The sequence below is a fragment of the Aythya ferina genome, assembly GCF_964211825.1.
Source record: "Aythya ferina genome assembly, chromosome: 18".
In the NCBI taxonomy this organism is placed as follows: domain Eukaryota; kingdom Metazoa; phylum Chordata; class Aves; order Anseriformes; family Anatidae; genus Aythya; species Aythya ferina.
In genome coordinates, this window is record NC_140317.1 from 525,456 (window position 1) to 542,240 (window position 16,785).

General features: G+C 46.0%; 1 protein-coding gene across 3 annotated transcripts in view; it reads right to left on the minus strand.

Annotated features, from left to right (window-relative positions):
- The window catches only part of GAS7 (growth arrest specific 7), a 110,577-nt gene extending 94,546 nt beyond the window's left edge, over window positions 1–16,031 (minus strand). For all 3 annotated transcript variants that reach the window (XM_084492556.1, XM_084492557.1, XM_084492555.1), the window contains exon 1: window positions 15,818–16,031. In XM_084492556.1, coding sequence (XP_084348682.1) covers window positions 15,818–16,000 — 183 coding nt within the window. In that variant the 5' untranslated portion in view covers window positions 16,001–16,031. The remainder of the gene's footprint in view (window positions 1–15,817) is intronic.
- Window positions 16,032–16,785: the final 754 nt, after the last annotated feature.

A 16,785-nucleotide genomic window follows, 5' to 3' on the forward strand; every position in this document is an offset into this window, starting at 1 on the left:
GAAATGCGACCTTCTGTCTTACATACCTTTGTATAACCACAAGTCTAAGAGAAACAGAGTGGTTAATGTATATAGTTCTTGTATCTTGCAAAGGAATGGTCTAGCAGTTCATGTCAATAGAGGGTTTGAAGGGTAAACCTTGAGACTCGGGTCTAGGGGGTAAGAGAACAAAGGGGTTTCAAAATAACTGCTAACTATTGCGTAGGGAGCTGCACCGGTCTCTGATATCCAGCTAAGAGATTACCAAATAAGGAGAGGGGGGAAGCTGAAGAACGACCGAAGGACAAAACCTGGGAGGAAGACTACGAGCCTTCAGTATGAGCGACCCTCCAGAGGGACCACCGGAGACTGATACGCATGCATCCGTGGGATGGTTCGGATCCCAGGAAACTAATTATAATAACCCTGCCTTTTCCAAAAGTGGTGATGAATATGTATTAGCCTAGAAGCATAAAAACCAGCCGCCTGATGTAACTGGTGTGCGTCTTGGTGGAGCAGAGACTCCTGGCGCACCCAGCACTGTTTGCTTGCCTCTATTCATTTAATAAGTTGTAAACTTTAATTGCAATCCTATTTGGGACTGAGTCGTTTATTACAACAAGCAAACACTGGATCCTCCACCACTTCAAGCAAAGCAACTAGAACTTCTGATCCTGAAGTCCCAAAAGAGCAATTTCCAGAGATCCGTAACTTGGCCAATGAAAAGCCACTCCATTTAATACAGCCAGCTGCATTACTTATGTTCCGAAAATCAACATTTTTTCAGATGCAAGCATATGGTTGAGGAACTGCTGCTTTGCACAAGACCCAGTGCGTGGCCCTCAGCTGGCCCTCCCTGATCACCTGTTCATGTCAGCACCAGCACCTCCTCCAGTATTGCAGGAAAACTGAAAGACAGCAAGAACAATCCTATTCATATTTACTTCTCAGAAACAAGAAAGACACATTGGCTTCAGAGACTCCGAGACTCATGCAGAGTCCACTGAGGTCAACCAAAATAAAAGAAAACGGGGAAGAACAACCTTTCCCGAGAAGAGCTCTGTACAGTTCAGGCTATGGCAGAATCCACCTGCTGCCTGAGCCAGCCCAGCTCTCCACATAACCTGTCTGCTGGCAAATCAACAACCAGCAGGACAAAACTGCCAAGATGGGGGCAGCTTCCCATATGACACCCATTGGAATGACCTAACAAGGTGATCTGAGTATCTGAAATGATCGACACATGGCTGTAAACTAACACTCTCTCAGCCCAGAAGATATGTGTGGAGCAGCTCTTTGCCTGGAGAAGGGAGCCTGGGCAACACTGGGTCATGGCCACATGGAAGGTGGCAGTTCCCGTGCTCATACTGGTCATACTGGAGTGGTACTCACTTGGACACCCAGTAGGAGCAGCACACAGGTGCAAGCCTATGAGGCTGTGATATGAAGAACTTTGCTGGGCATCACTGAATGGACCTCTGTGATCAAATTCTCCAGCCTACTAGAGGAAAAAGTACTGCAAAAATTGTAGCTTTCAGTGAGTACATCACATAAATTTCCCTGAGTCACAGTGATTGTAGCAGCTGAGCCCTCAGCTTCTTCACAGACTGCTTGCAGTCAGTAGGTTGTCTTTAGCTGTGCATTTCCTGTTTATGGAGCTCCAATACGGTCAGAAGATCTCCTGTCATGCTCCAGCAGAGTTTTCCACATCAGAGACATGCCAGGTCCCACCGCTGAGAAGATGCCAGAACAGGTGGTCATAAATGAGAGAAATGTTGGAAGATGCCATGTTGTCTCCTACCTCCTTCAGTGACAAGGAGAGCAGCATCCTGCTTCGTACACACTGGACAGCACAGAGGACCAGCTACAGCAATCTCAGGATGATGGGAATGGTGATTTTCACTAGCTGTCCCTTCTAGCACAGACAGGAAGACATACATCAGAAGAACCCAGTTTGTTGAGGTAGAGACCATAATAATGTCTCTGGCCAGCACTGAGGGAGGGCTTTGTACCTCACCAATGATCCATTTTCAGACTTGGTAAATCCTGCTGGTTAGGGACAGAGGAGGAAGCAGGAGTGCAGGAATCCAGCAAACCCTGGGGCAATGCAGCTGAGATGGGAGCTGACACACAAACTCAGTTTCATTTCAAAATGATATTCCAAAAAGGACCCATAGATCATTTAAATATGATTTCATTTTGGAAATACCTTAAGTTCCATTCTTCATGCTGTAACACACTGCAGTTCAACTCCAGTCTTCATTTGGTGCCAGTTATCATTGTGATTATCATCAGCTCACAGCACAATGAGGTAAGTCATAGGCTCTCCTTTAAATCTTGCTATTGAGAGTTATTACTTGGCCTTGAGTAATAAATTAGCCCTATTATATAGCAGCTGGCACAGGAGAAGCAAATCTGCTGCTCAGGCAGCTCATTACAAGGGCAGTGCTGGAACTACTCAGTCATGTGCTACATACACAGCCCTCAGAAGGATTTTTAAACAGAATTCTGCAGACAGGACACAGATTTCTCTGGGACTGTAGAATACACTACATTCATCAATCCAGTTTCTAGCAATTGTTTTCCAAGTTAAGCATTTGCCCACCCCTTGGAAATATAATTCATCTTCTGTGCAATTTCTGCAAGGCACTTTGCCATACCGTTATCAAATTCAAACTGTTTTAATCCTTCGTTCTTTGTCACCCCCTGCAATCTCTGTTACTCTGCATCTCCATTCTTTCTCCCAAATTCTTCCATGCTAATTATTCCTTCACCCCCACTACCAGAACCTTGACAGCTTGTGACGCTTCCTATTCTACAGCCAAGTCTCACCTCTGCAGCAACTGAAGGAAGTTTCCTTTGCAACTACTTCTGTCATACATCAGATCATCATTGTAGATCTGCTTTGTGGCTTTGTCGTATTTGGCTCAAGGAGGAGCACACGAGCACACAGCAACTGCAGAATTTTGTTTTGGAAACCTGAATGAAGTGCTAAATAAGTAAATTAGAAAGGATCAGGAAGACAAAGCAGATCCAAGCAATCAATTTAAAAGAACATTCTGAAAGTGCCTATAGATTATCAGAATAAAAAAGCAGAATGAAAGAATATGCTTAATAGTAATGTTATAGCCATGATGGCATAAGCCTATCTGTTAGGTACTCTTGTGAGAGCCGGCATCTTCTGTTGGACCACCTATCAGAAGTATGCTTGTGAAAATTAATTCCTTCCGTGAAACTTTCAGAAGAAAAGAAGCAGTCAAGGAGCAAGAAAACTACTGTGTAAAATCAAAAAATTGATAAGCCAGAGAGCAAGGAGCAGGAAAAAAAGAAGCATTAGTCTTCTTAACCCAAAAGTCTAGCAATGCAACCACAAAGGTGATGCAGCTAATTTCTCAACTAATTTAAGAAAAGGAGAGTGAGAAGTGTGTTGTAAATATTTGCAAGTGATACGTGAAGCTAATCCAGTCAAAAGCCTGAAGAACTTTGATTTACAATACAATAAAGAAGTAACATTATAGCAAGCAAACTACATTAGTGAGAAATGCTAAGTATTATATACCGGAGTAATAACTGGAGTCCTGCACATATCATTCATGTCCCAAACAGTGACGACCAGCTCAGAGATCCTTGCTTCTGTCTTCCACAGAAGCTGGTCCTTTGGCAGCACCGTTTGCTCTCATGTGAGAGTAGAAGACTCATTTTAACAACATTCTTGCTTTCCATTCAATTACTGCTTTTTCCTTAACAGTTCCAGTACTGCTTGACCATGTCTCTGACAGAATCAGTGTAGGAAGGCTAACAGAGGCAATGAGAGATGCTGAAATGCCAGAAAGCACAAGCTAGGCTTAGTAAGAGATGAAATTTAACTCTGAGCTAATAGACTTGTGTCTGAAATGTAAGGAATATTTACAAGAGTTTAAAATAAAGGATAGGGCCAAATATGGGAAAAAGTAAAACCAGCTTGGGACTCTTAATTGTGTTGTGATGTGCCTCCCTCCTCGCTCTCAAGTTTTTCTCCCTTTTATCCATTCCTGGACTCACTGAGCGTGAGAGGACACTTCCAAGGCTAAGATGCAGTGCTAATGGAATAACTTAACAATTGCACGTGAGGTGTACAGCCCAGAGGCAGCTTCCACATTTTTATATGTAATGTGCCTTGCAGCATCACCCATCTTCTAGCAGCACTCTACTAGCATGCTGTCTAGCTCTGCATTTGATGTAGGAGAGGCAAGTGAGGTTGCAGCTGGGCCAGGAAGTCCCCCTGCACCTTTCAGATCAGCTGCATGTTTTCCTTACCTGGGAGCAAGCACTTTGTGGTACTGCCGTGCAAAGCTCACTCACATCTTCCTTCCAGATCTTGACTATCACAGGTCTTCACAAACTTTTAAAGTTTTAATTACCTTTCATTGAGCTTTCTTTTTCCCCATGGAAAAAGATAACACAGAGCAAAAGAGAAAGGTATGGAACTGATCAATAGGTGTACACATAGCGATACAAGACAAAAAAATAATGTTGAATGTATTTTGTTTCCACCAGACGCCCTGGAAACTCCAGTAGCAAAGGTGCAAATGGCTATTTAAAGTTGTCATTGAGCTAGGAAAGCCCTGGGAGATACGTGCCGTAAAGAAATTTGGTGCTCAGACCAACACAGGAAGACTACATTGCTTTTGCTGTCAGCATCACAGTGCAAGTATCTGTGGCTCAAGAAGAATCTGCTCTTACCAAATACAGGACAAAGTGCCTGACTGCTGTTCAAAAATGCCAAGGAAATATTTTTGACCTTTGAGTCTGCACCTGCCTAGGAGTTCAAAGATCTCCACCCGTCAGTCAGCCTGAATTCATTGCAAAGGGGCCCATACCAGCAACACAGACTGTTCCCAAGCATTAAGCATATGTTAAAAGGTACCAGCCTGTTCCACTGCTGTACGTGTTCTACAAAATACAGAGTGATGGTTCTTGAGTAACCCATGGCATCTTCCTTTAAGAATTTACCAGCAAAAAGGCTAACCACAAATGTACTAGACTAATACAAAAGCTATTTTGATAGAATGATGTGGAAAACTGGATTACTAGCAGGAGCAAGGAGTGCTTCCCCCAGATGGTTACCACAGTGTGCACAAAGTCCTCTGGCAGACAGCATACAGTGTCAAATCTGTAGCCCTTGGTGTACAGCCTGCCCTGCCTCCCAGCCAGAATAAATTTTACCAGTCAGAAGTGCACTTTTGCTGGTATGGCATGTATGTAAGGGCTCTCACTGTAGACGTGCACTCCCATGCCTAAAACCCCTGCTCTGCCTGCAGCTGCATGCTACATGGGCTTGGCCTGCCTCCCTACACTGCACATACAGTGCAGATCTACACAGCTGATGGCCCAGGTTTCCTGCCACACACCAGTCCTTTACAAGAGGTCCTCTTAATAAGTAATGGTTTACACAGTGGCATGAAATAAAAATTCCAGCTAAACTATTTTTTTTTTAAATTTTCAATAGAGACACTTGCAGAAGCACCCAGCTCTTGAAAAACTAACTGGAAAAACTGTTGGCCTTGATTTTACACTGTTCTGCACTAGATCATAAGTGGATCATACCAACACAAGGGAGTGCAATTTGTAATTACATATGGCCAAAGACATTTTAAATTGATATAAACTGATTACAATGTGCAGAGCACAGTATGGGGACCACCAAGTCCATTATGCTTTTTTCAGATTTCCCCAACAGGTACTCCTTCTCTGTCTGTGAATTCTGCCCAGATGCAGAGCCTTGAACCATTACTGGAAATGTGCACAGTAGGGATCAGCAACTGCAATAAGACCCAAGCTTTTGGGAGGCTTCTGGCAAATCTACCATGTACACACAGTGAGACACATCGCATAAATGTTGGATTCTGAAAAAGATTCACAGAACAAGTGTTCCCTGGAAGTGCCAGAAATCGAGAACAAAAATATCGGTGCCTTATGTCAAGTATTCTAAGACACAAGTTAGCAGTGCTGCTTACCTGCTACGTTCATCAGGCTGGCTCCCCATGCTCTACTGATGGCACAAACTGGATGAACATATGGAATATTAGAAGCATCACCCTTGCTGCTCCGAGTTATAATGTGGTCATGGTGAAAACATCTGCAAAAGTCCCAAACACTTCCAAAGGCAGACACTATATGAAATGCTGCAGAATCACATACTTGTTTGTTACTATTATTACTGGACTTCACCAAAACAGAAGAATGTCCTATCTTTGTGGTTTTACATAGGGTCGGTATTCAGTGAAAGAATGAAAGTAAATCCCAAATACATACTCAGACATTTAAGGCTCTGGAAACACAGAAACAAGATGTATTGATGATAAGAACGTGCTCCATGGAACATAAGCAACCATGGATAAACCCCCGGTTCTTAAAAAGACCAGTTAATTCTACCCAGTCACCACACATGCAAAAGTGAAATGAGCAGAAAAAATCCAAATCTGCAAGAATCTTCTGGTCTTGGTTTCAGGGCTGAATTTACTAATTTGGAAATCAAAATAAAGTTCTTTTTAGAAAATAGTGAGTATCCAACATATTCCCATTATTCCTTTAAAAAGTATTCAGTGTAACATACCATATAATATATTCAGTGGATGCTGTTTACAGTGCAACTCTCAGGACATCAAACATGCATTTTGCATCCACACCAGAAAACTAGACTATCACTACAGAAATCTCTTAGTTTTCCACAGGATGTGTTTCCCAGAGCACAGTACGAACAGGGAATTCTTCAGTGAACTAAACAGTCTTTAATTGAGTCTTAAAATGATCTATGTTTTTCATCTTCACTCTATATCCACCCCTACAATGCAGGTGAGTGGCAACTCATTTCATCTTCAACATCTGCCAGGCAGATATCAGCAGTGAGAGGTTTTAGACACCCTTTGTAATCCGTGGGTGGAAGACATGAGCGGGATAAGCCTCCTGTGACTTGTTTCCATCTTCTAGAAAAGGCTAAATAAAAACATTTTTAAAACTTCTGTTCTGTATAATTTCTGCAAGGCAATAGATTTGATTGTTCTCACATGCTATAGGCACAGCATCCATGAGTTCAGCTTCTACATGATCCCCTTGCACAGAGGGCAAAAGAGCTCACAAAAATCCCACACCTATCAATAAGACCCTTCCTTTCACAGGTTTTGGTCCGATGACCAGAAGTTTCAAGTCTGAAAAGTAACAGCCACAGAAAGTCACAGATGTCAGAAATCAGAAATGACACTTTGAAACTAAAATGCCTGTGTGGTCAGAGCTGCACATATCACTGACTACAGAAACATGCTGGCTAATTGAATCATCCCTGCTCTGGAAGAACCAAAATTATCCTTCTTTGCCTGGAGGAGTTAGACATGGGGAAATGTCAACCCCTCTTCAGCCATGCTTACTGCCTCTCCCCAGCACCATCACTCAGTGGCAGCAGGGCAGTCAGAAAGCACAAGCAGGTACCACAGGCATCCCTGGACAGAGCCAGCAGGAGACAAGACTACCAATTCCAGCCTGGCAGTTGCTCAGCCAAGGAACTTAATGGTTAAGTGTGAAGCAACAGAAGCAAAACACCGTGTGGATTTTTTGAGCATGATGCCATGCTCACTTGCTAGCCACTAGATAACCACAGAATGGTTCAGCACTCACACCCTTATCACCCTAAATTAAAGGTCAGATTCCTCTCCCATCACACAGGACTATGTAAGAGAACTACTACTTATTCCAGAGAGTACCCTCTGAAAAAAGCAGTGATAGCAGCCACATTTTACCCAAGATCATCACATATCGCCCTATGTCCTTGTTGCTCTCTGCGACTTTTTATGTTGAGCTTTTGAGGGGAGAGATGGAAGAATGAGGTAATGTCAGGTAACTAAGCCAAGGGACATAGAAACACCTGCTAAGAAAACAAAGCACCATCCTGTTGCATGCAGGAAGTATAGACACTACATATCACAGAATCACAGAATTGAAGGGGTTGGAAGGGAACTCGAAAGATCATCAGGTCCAACGCCCCTATCAAAGCAGACATATAAAAAGCCCAGGCCTCAGATACTCAGAGACAGACAGGTACTTTGCATACGCAGCCTCACCTTTATCTGTATGGTCATCAAGTAAAAGCTCTACTGCAAAAGCTGCCAATTTCTCTCTTCTAGCTGTATCACACACATTATGTAACTCTCACTGCAGCAGAGAGCAGCACCTGCAGCTGCTATACCAGCCCTTGCTGTGGCAACATGCAGCACAGCCACCACACTGCAGCGCTGGCTACAGCAATGCTCATTCCTAGCACTGGCGGGAAACCTTCTGACAAAATGTTTTGGGGTGTTTTTGTTCAAAATGCACTTCAACATCAAACTGAAAAAAGAGAAATAAAAAACAATCTTTTCTCTCTAAGCATAAAGATTTCATCAAAATTCTGTTTCACATGAATGTTTCAAAGTTGCATTTTGTCATAAAGTAGAATTTTCTGTGCTAATCAGATTCTCATTTCTCCTTAAGCACACTGTCTCCTTGGATGATATCAGCTTACAGCAAGATATATCTTGGCATGGAAATTCTCTACAATTTCTCTGCCATTATAAAATAAATTACAAGCATTATCGTTCCTATTAACTCCTTTCATCCTTATTTTCCATGAATACCTGGGTACAATGAATAAAGCAGTTCCTGCCATGCCATGCTTCCTGCAGATAAAGGTGCCACAACCTCCTGTCTCAACTGTTTGCACTTTTCCATGTTTGTGTGTCACAGGGGAGATGAGTTTCCCCCTGAATATTGCACAGCAGTGGAAGTAATGCATAATACTCTCCGATGCCTGTGGATGCATGGTGCAACGCATGATTCTTTACTTCCAAAATGTATCATGGTTCCAGTAAAGTGTGAAAGTGCAGACAAGATCAATGGTAGCTCTCAGTCCTACTCAGTCCAGCTAGCTCAGTTAGATTCCAGAGCCACCTCCATCCATGCTGGAAGCACAAACTGTGCTTCACAAAAAGACTTACGTCTGTGGGATGGCTGAAGCTATAAAAACTGCTGACAGTTATCAGCAAATTTGCATATGTTGCTACTGCTGCTGCTTATATAAGTGATTTCTAGCCAACCACAAACACAAAAAGCAACACCCAAAATAGATTTTAAAACAAACCACTTGCAAATATGACTGAATGACACATGTCCCCACCTCTCTAAAAGTCACATCTCTAGAAAAGGCAGATGCAACAACCAGCATCTCCCCAGAGGGCCTGAGTGCAAAACACCTTCTTTAGTACATGCTCCAGAGCTCTAACCTCACCTTCTCCCTCTTGACATTTATGGTATCCTGCACCAACACAGGCTATGACAAACTGGGACACACTTGAAGCTTGTCCTAAATTGCTCTCAGGTCTGGAGCTGTGCGGAGACCTGTCTACACATATCATCATGCTAAGCACCCCTGATGCAGACGGGGCGAGGAGCCTCTGTTTAGGAAATATATTGTTTCTTTCAGCTGTTAAGGAATGCTGGAATTGTCATTCACTGTATCATACACCACATTCCACCTGCACTGCACCTGTGTTTGCTGTGATGGAGCTGATCTGAAGCACTACTCAAGGCCTGTAGCTGCACAGATCCCTCTTCGTATCAGCATGGTAAGGAAAATTGTTCACCCCATGAGTACATGTTGTGGTTTAACCCAGCTGGCAGCTAAGCACCACACAGCCATTCACTCACCCTCCCCTCTCCCTCTCTGGGATGGGGGAGAGAAACAGGAAAATTAAGCCTGTGGGTTGAGATAGAGACAGTTTATTAGGTCAGAAAAGGAAAATAATAATAATAATGGTAATAGTACTACTAATAATAATGTGTACAAAACAAGTGATGCGCAATGCAATTGCTCACCACCCGCTGACCGATGCCCAGCCTAACCCCGAGCAGTCTGGCCCCCCACCCCAGCTAGCCACCCCTATATATTGTTTAGCATGACGTCAGATGGGATGGAATACCCCTTTGGCAGTTTGGGTCAGCTGTCCTGGGTCTGTCCCCTCCCAGCTCTTGCTGCACCCCCAGCCCGCCCACTGGCAGGACAAAGCAAGAAGCTGAGACGTCCTTGGCTTGGTGTAAGCACTGCTCTGCAACAATTAAAACATCAGGGTGTTATCAACACTCTTCTTATCCTAATCCAAAATATAGCACCCTAACAGCTACTAGGAGGAAAATTAACCCTATCCTAGCTGAAACCAGGACAGTGCAGCAGTCTCATACAGTTTCTGCATGGTTCCGCTCAAACGGTCAAAAGGTTAAACCAAAAAAAAAAAAAAAAAAAAAGAAAAAAAAAAAAAAGGAGTACACAAGAGTGAGGAAATAGCCAGAAGAAGTAGGTGACAGAGTCCCCGGACTGTCAAGTTTCATTGCTGTCACAGGTATAAATCACCAAAGGTGCAGGGTGAAGATTGGAGCTGATGGCATATCTACTCCATCAGATATGAATCACAGACAACAATATCCCTGTTTCCCAACCTCTCTAGTATGCAGAAGGATGTTACTTGAACACAAACCAGGCTCAGTCAGAGCTAATCCATATGAATTTAGCATCACCTTTTCAGACTTCTCTGGTGTCAACTGATTCTCCTGTTGAGAAAAAAAAGCTGGGTCCTCTTTCTCCATTAACCTAGTATCTCCAAGAGTACAGCAGTTCAATAAACAGTACCTGGCTTTCCAGTACAAGAAAGACAGGGACATACTGGAAAGACTCCAGCAAAGGGCCACAGTGATGTTTAAGGGATTGGAGCATCTGTCATACAAAACTGGGACTATTTAGCCTCAAGAAAAGAAGGCTCGAGAAGAATCAATGTGTGTAAAAATCTATGTGGGGCACTAAAAAATAAATCAGATACAGTCTCTGTTCAGTGATAACCACTGAAAGTACAAGGTGCAGTGGGCACAAGTTAAAACACTTAAAATCACATTTAAACATAAACATTACAAGAGATTGCCCAGAAAGGCTGTATAGACTCCATCCTTGCATGTATCCAAAACCTCACCAGTGAAACAGGACCCAATGATCTCCAGACATATGTTTCAGCTCAGCAATTCTGACAAGACCAAGGCAGCTTGCCTGACTGCTACCAACAGACCAGGCCTAAAGGAGTCCACCTGGAACCCCATTACAGAGCTAGTACCTTCCTGTGTTCTCTTCTTGTGGAAGAGACCTACAAACATCATTAAGTCCAACTGCCGGATCACTTCAGGGCTGACCAAAAGTTGAAACATATCATTAAGGGCATTATATAAATGCCTCTTGAACACCAACAGGCATGAGGCATCAACTACCTTGCTAAGAAGCCGATTCCAGTCTTTGATCACCATCAAAACACAGAATTTTTTCCTAACATCCAGTCTGCACAGTTTTGTGCTGCTCCTTCATATCCTATTATTGGTTACCAGGGAGCAGAGACTGGCACCTCCATCTACCCTCCTCTGAGTCTTGCAGAGAGCAAGATCATCTCTGAGCTTCCTTTTCTCCAAACTAGCCAAACTAACTGTCCTCAGTTTCTCCTTGTAGGACATGCTTTCCATGGGATCCCTTTTGATCTATTACATCTGTATCCTCTCCAGAGATTACAGACATCTTTTTTCCTAATTATCCCCTGCACACATTCCACCCATCCTCCAGCTCTCATTGCTTCTATCATTGCCATAACAGGGACCTCCCAGACATCACTTCCCTCTAATCCACCACTGCGGGCTTGCAGCAACTATGGTAGTAGGAACCAAAGACTGCCAAACCTCTTGACCTCTCTTTGCCTCTCTTGTGCCACATTTACTACAGTTTTGGTCCTTTCCTTGATCTCCTGTGACCAATGAATTGAGAATACATTTTTGCCATTAGGAGAACCCATGAGTCAAAGGCATTCCTCAGGAATGTCCATCTGGAGTTTGTTTCCCACAGGCCACCTTCATGGTTTTCTCAGAGCTGTCTAACTCCACATTTGCCATTAAAACCAGTCCTGGTTAACAACCAGGCACAGATACCCATTTTTCATTGCAAGAGTCTAGTGCTACCATTCAGTGTGAGTAAGCATACAAAGAGGAGGTGCATGACCTATCCTCAAATCCTGGGTAAGATGGCCAGAGCAATGCAGAAGCATGCAGATGCTCCTCGTGATCAACACTGGCAGCTTCACAGCTCTGCTGCCTAAGAAAAGACATAGGTGCTGCTGGTGCAGTACAGTTCCTCCCAAGTCAGAGTTAACCCTGGGAACAGTCCTTAGTCCTCATTTGTCCAGAATGAACCTGCATGCTGCAGTCTGGATGCTAAACTAACCACTCAATGCTAGAAGAAACTCCCCTTTCAGCTGCTGTCCTTCAGCTTTCCTCTTTCAGCTCAGGAACAAAACAAAGAGCAAACTTTAAGGGAAATTTCCCTGTTGGTAAATGTGAAGTAGTGTGAATAAGAAAATCCAGCCTACCCATCTGTGTACAGTGACAACCTTAAAGTTACAAAGGCTTCAGAAGAAGAACATCCCCTTTGGGTAGCAGCCAGCCACCTGACAGACTTTGCTGCAAGGAGAAGCAGTATGTGCCATACAGGGCAAACCCTGCCATCCCTGGCACACCTTGGACAATGCCACGAGCCATGTTCGTGCTGTGGCAAAATACTCAGCCTGTTGTCCTTAAGGGTAATGAGTTATGGGTCTACAAAGAGAGGTACCCACTAGAGTGAACAACAAGGAATGGGGAAATGAGGGCAGAGCCAAGGGAAGATTGTTTCTTCCTCTTTCAACAGAAGTGTGTAGCTAAACAATTTACCTCACAACATAGTGCTGAACCTTACCAAAAGCTGCAAGGCTGGAGCACTCAAAGACAACATGAGTGCAGGTTGGTACTGAAAGGAGAATCATGTTCATGGCTCCATCCAGCTGTGTGTTTTCCTCACCTCCCTGGTGCCAGTTCCAGTGTCTGTGTGGTTGAGTGGCATATTGGATCAGAGGATTTCAGTTAGATCAGTTCCTTGAGCAAGCTAACCATGCACCTAAACACCAGGGAAAGGCTACTTGCACAGAGCCATGAGAGAGACACAATAACAGATCTTTCTCATTCTCACACATCCACTTAACTGCAATGGGTGCTAGCTACCTGTAGTCCCATAAATTTAGTTAATTAGCTCTTGCCACTCAGTACAAGAAGGACACTGGGGCTGTGGAACGTGTCCAGAGAAAGGCTACGAAGCTGGTGAAGGGCCTTGAACACAAGTCCTGTGAGGAGCAGCTGAGGGAACTGGGGTTGTTTATTCTGGAGAAGAGGAGGCTCAGGGGAGACCTTATTGCTCTCTACAACTACCTGAAAGGTAGTTATCTTCTACCTGAAAGGTAATTATCTTCTCATAGATAACTGGTAACAGAACTAGAGGGAATGGCCTCAAGTTGCGCCAGGGGAGGTTTATGTTGGAAATTAGGTGACATTTCTTCTCAGAAAGAGTAGTCAGGCATTGGAACAGGTTGCCCAGGGAAGTGGTGGTGTCACCGTCCCTGGGGGTGTTCAAGGAAAGGTTGGATGTGGTGCTTAGGGCCATGGTTTAGTTGGTGATATTGGTGGTAGGGGGAAGGTTGGACCATGTGATCTTGTAGGTCTTTTCCAACCCTAATGATTCTATGATTCTATGAATTCTTTACATATTAACACTGGTCCATAGATCTTATTAGGAACAACCTCTGGAGGAAAAGAAAACATGCCAGAGTAAACACCTCTCAACACTTGTCGTCTTTCTTATCTTCCTTCTGAAGGTTTATTCAAGAGACAGGAGTCTGGGCTGCATGGACAACCAGGCAGTAACAAAGTTTTCAGCCATACATGAACCTAGGGTCAGAAAGGCACAACTGGGGGCTCTAAGCACCACTCTGACCACAGCATAACGCACTCAGAATTAAGTGGTAAGAGAGGAGTTTGAAAGAGGGAGGTGATATAAAACCAATCATTGTGTATGACTTCCCACTGCCTTTGTTGATCAAAGTTTGGCTCATCTCATGATACACTTTGCCTCAATGTCTAAATTCCTGGTTAGATGTGTAAATATTTGGCAATGTAAAAGACCACTAACATTCACGTATCTCAGTAAATGATCTTGTAGGTGGCAAAACTGACAAACAAAAGGACTCCCACACTCCTAAACTATAGCAAAAAAAATCCCAAATGCTTCAGTGGCACTGAATAGTCTCTGGCCTCACTCTTCTAGCATTGAGGGCGGAAATTTTGCATCCCCTTTTCTGTCCTTCCAGGTAAGAATGAGAAACAGAAACTTCATTGAAATACCAGGGATATTTTATTCATTTGGACCAGAGAATCTGAAAGGCAATTGCAAATTTGCAGGCAAAATATTGTCCTACTACAAAGAACCTTCTGCTGGCAAAACATGCACCGCGGTGGGCCTGGTTCTGCTGAGGGCTATGTGTCCTGCCACTCTGGATTTCCCAGAGGGTGAGCATGAAAAGCCTTGGACAGATAGTGTCTTCCTTGCATATAAGCAAAGCAGGCTATCCTGCAAATTATATATTTCTCCTTAGAAATCTGGAAGACAGAGGCTGACTTGCAAAGCCCTGCACTGCTAACCACATCAGCACTGTCATTGCAGGAACTCATACTCACATCCTAGGTTAAGTTCCAAATGACACCACACAGAATCACACACAGAATCATCTGGGTTGCAAGAGACCTCCAAGATCACTGAGTTCAACCTCTGACCTAACACTAACCAGTCCTCCACTAAACCATATCACTCAGCTCTACATCTAAACATCTTTTGAAGACCTCCAGGGATGGTGACTCAACCACTTCCCTGGGCAACCAGGGCATGGTCATCAAGGGAAGGGCTGATAGGCTCATAGCAGATTCTTGCTTCGGTACAAGTTGTTTCAAAATTCACTTTCAGAAATGCAAGACTGTGAAGGCACTCTTTGTGGACGTGTATTTTACACCCAAATTGTGTCTTGTTTCCAAAGGAAATAAAGCAATAAACAAACTCAGAAGCAAGCAGTTCTGTGGGAATACAGCTGGTGCCCTAGACGTCATGGCCCTGAAGAGCACAGACGGTAAATGAGCTGCTCAGCATCCTGATGGAAAGATCATGACTTTTGAGTGAGGATCTCTGAGGCTCTCTGGGACAATGACACACATATTGACAGCAAGGTATTGACAGCCAACTGCGGAGCTGTGGCAACAGAAGGGACACATCTGAATCTTCCACACCATAAACCCAAGATATGTTTAGTGGAAGGACATGAAAAGGAGAGGGAGGGGGAGAGGGAGGGGGAAGAACAACTTGCTCAGCATTTGGTCCACCCTGCATGACTGACAGGAGCTGCATCACCTCTACCACTGAATTCTGCTGCTGTTTAGCAATTGTGAATGAAGTGTCCAGAGGAGCCTGCAGCAAAATGTTCAGCCTGAACTCTGCCACTCTGTGGCTACAACTGCGGGTACCAAAGGCACACTCTGCTCTTGGGTGGCCAGGGCACTTTTCCTTCCCTGGGCACAGGGCTGATGCCGAGGTGGGTCTCCGACGAAAGTGCTGGTGTGCTGCCGTGCGTCTGTCCCCGTGCACTGCTGGCACTCTCCTGTGAGCCGAGCTGGCGTTTGGGGCGCCCTCGCTGCCTCCCAGCGGCTCAGCCCCGGCCACTGCCCGGCGCACAGAGTGCGGAGCGGCGATGGCACCGCCGCAGGACCGCTCCAGGCCCCGGCCCGCCCGGCCCGGCCCTGCCCGCCGAACGGCTCCCGCCCGGCCGCCGGCACTCCCCCCTCCTCTGCCCGCGCACCCCTCCCGCCACCGCCCTCTCGGCGCAGCTCGCGGCCCTGCTCCTACCTCCAGGAGCTGCACGTAGCTGGCCGGGAACCAGCCGCGCAGCCCGTCCTCCTTCTGCCCTTCCCACCAGCCGCCGTCCGGCACCTGCAGCACCGTGATCAGCTCCCCCGCGGCGAAGCGGAGCCCTTGCCGGTGCCGCTCCCCGGAAAAGGGGTACAGCGTCTGGCAGCGCGACCCCGACATACTGCCAGGCAGGCGGCCGCGCCCCGCCGCAGCCCGTAGTCCGCCGCCCGCCGCCCGCCGCGCGGCCCCGGCCCCGGCCCCGGCTGCCACTCAGCGCCCGCCCGGCACGCCGCCGCCCGCCCCACGGCGCGCAGGGCTGAGGGAGGGCCCGCGCTGGCCGCGCCCCTCGCCCGCCCCGTTCCGCTCGCAGAGCGCGGCGGCCGCCGAGCGCGGGCGAGGTTGGGGCAGCCACGGCGCTGGACGCCCCCGGGCGCTACAGGCTTGCAGGACGCGGAGGGGGAGAGGCGTGGGGGGGGGGGGGAGGAGAGGGGCGAAAGGGGGAGGAGGAGGCTAAAAGAGGGGGAAGGGAGAGGAGAGCGGGATGAGGTGGAGAGAAGGGGGAGGGAAGAAGCGGAGGAGGGGAAAGGGGACGGGGGAGGAGAAGGAGGAGAGGGCCCCAGGGAGCGCAACCCACTCTGCGTGATGCGCGTGCCAGCGGGACACCGTGGGTGAGAGACCGCGTGACAGATGCCGTGTGTGTGTGTCAGTCAGAAACACCGCGTGGGTGTCTGGGACACTGTGACGCCGAGCGCGTGTCTGTAAGAGACACTGTGTGTGACCCTGTCTCTGTAGGAGAGAACCTGTGTGTGTGTGGAAGATACTGCATGCATTAGAAATGTGATATCCATATATGACAGACACTGTCTGAGAGATGTATGTGACACCTGGGAGAGAGGCCATGTGCGGGACACCATCCATGTGTGACATCCATCTTGCCAGGGATGCCATGTGACACCCAAGGATAT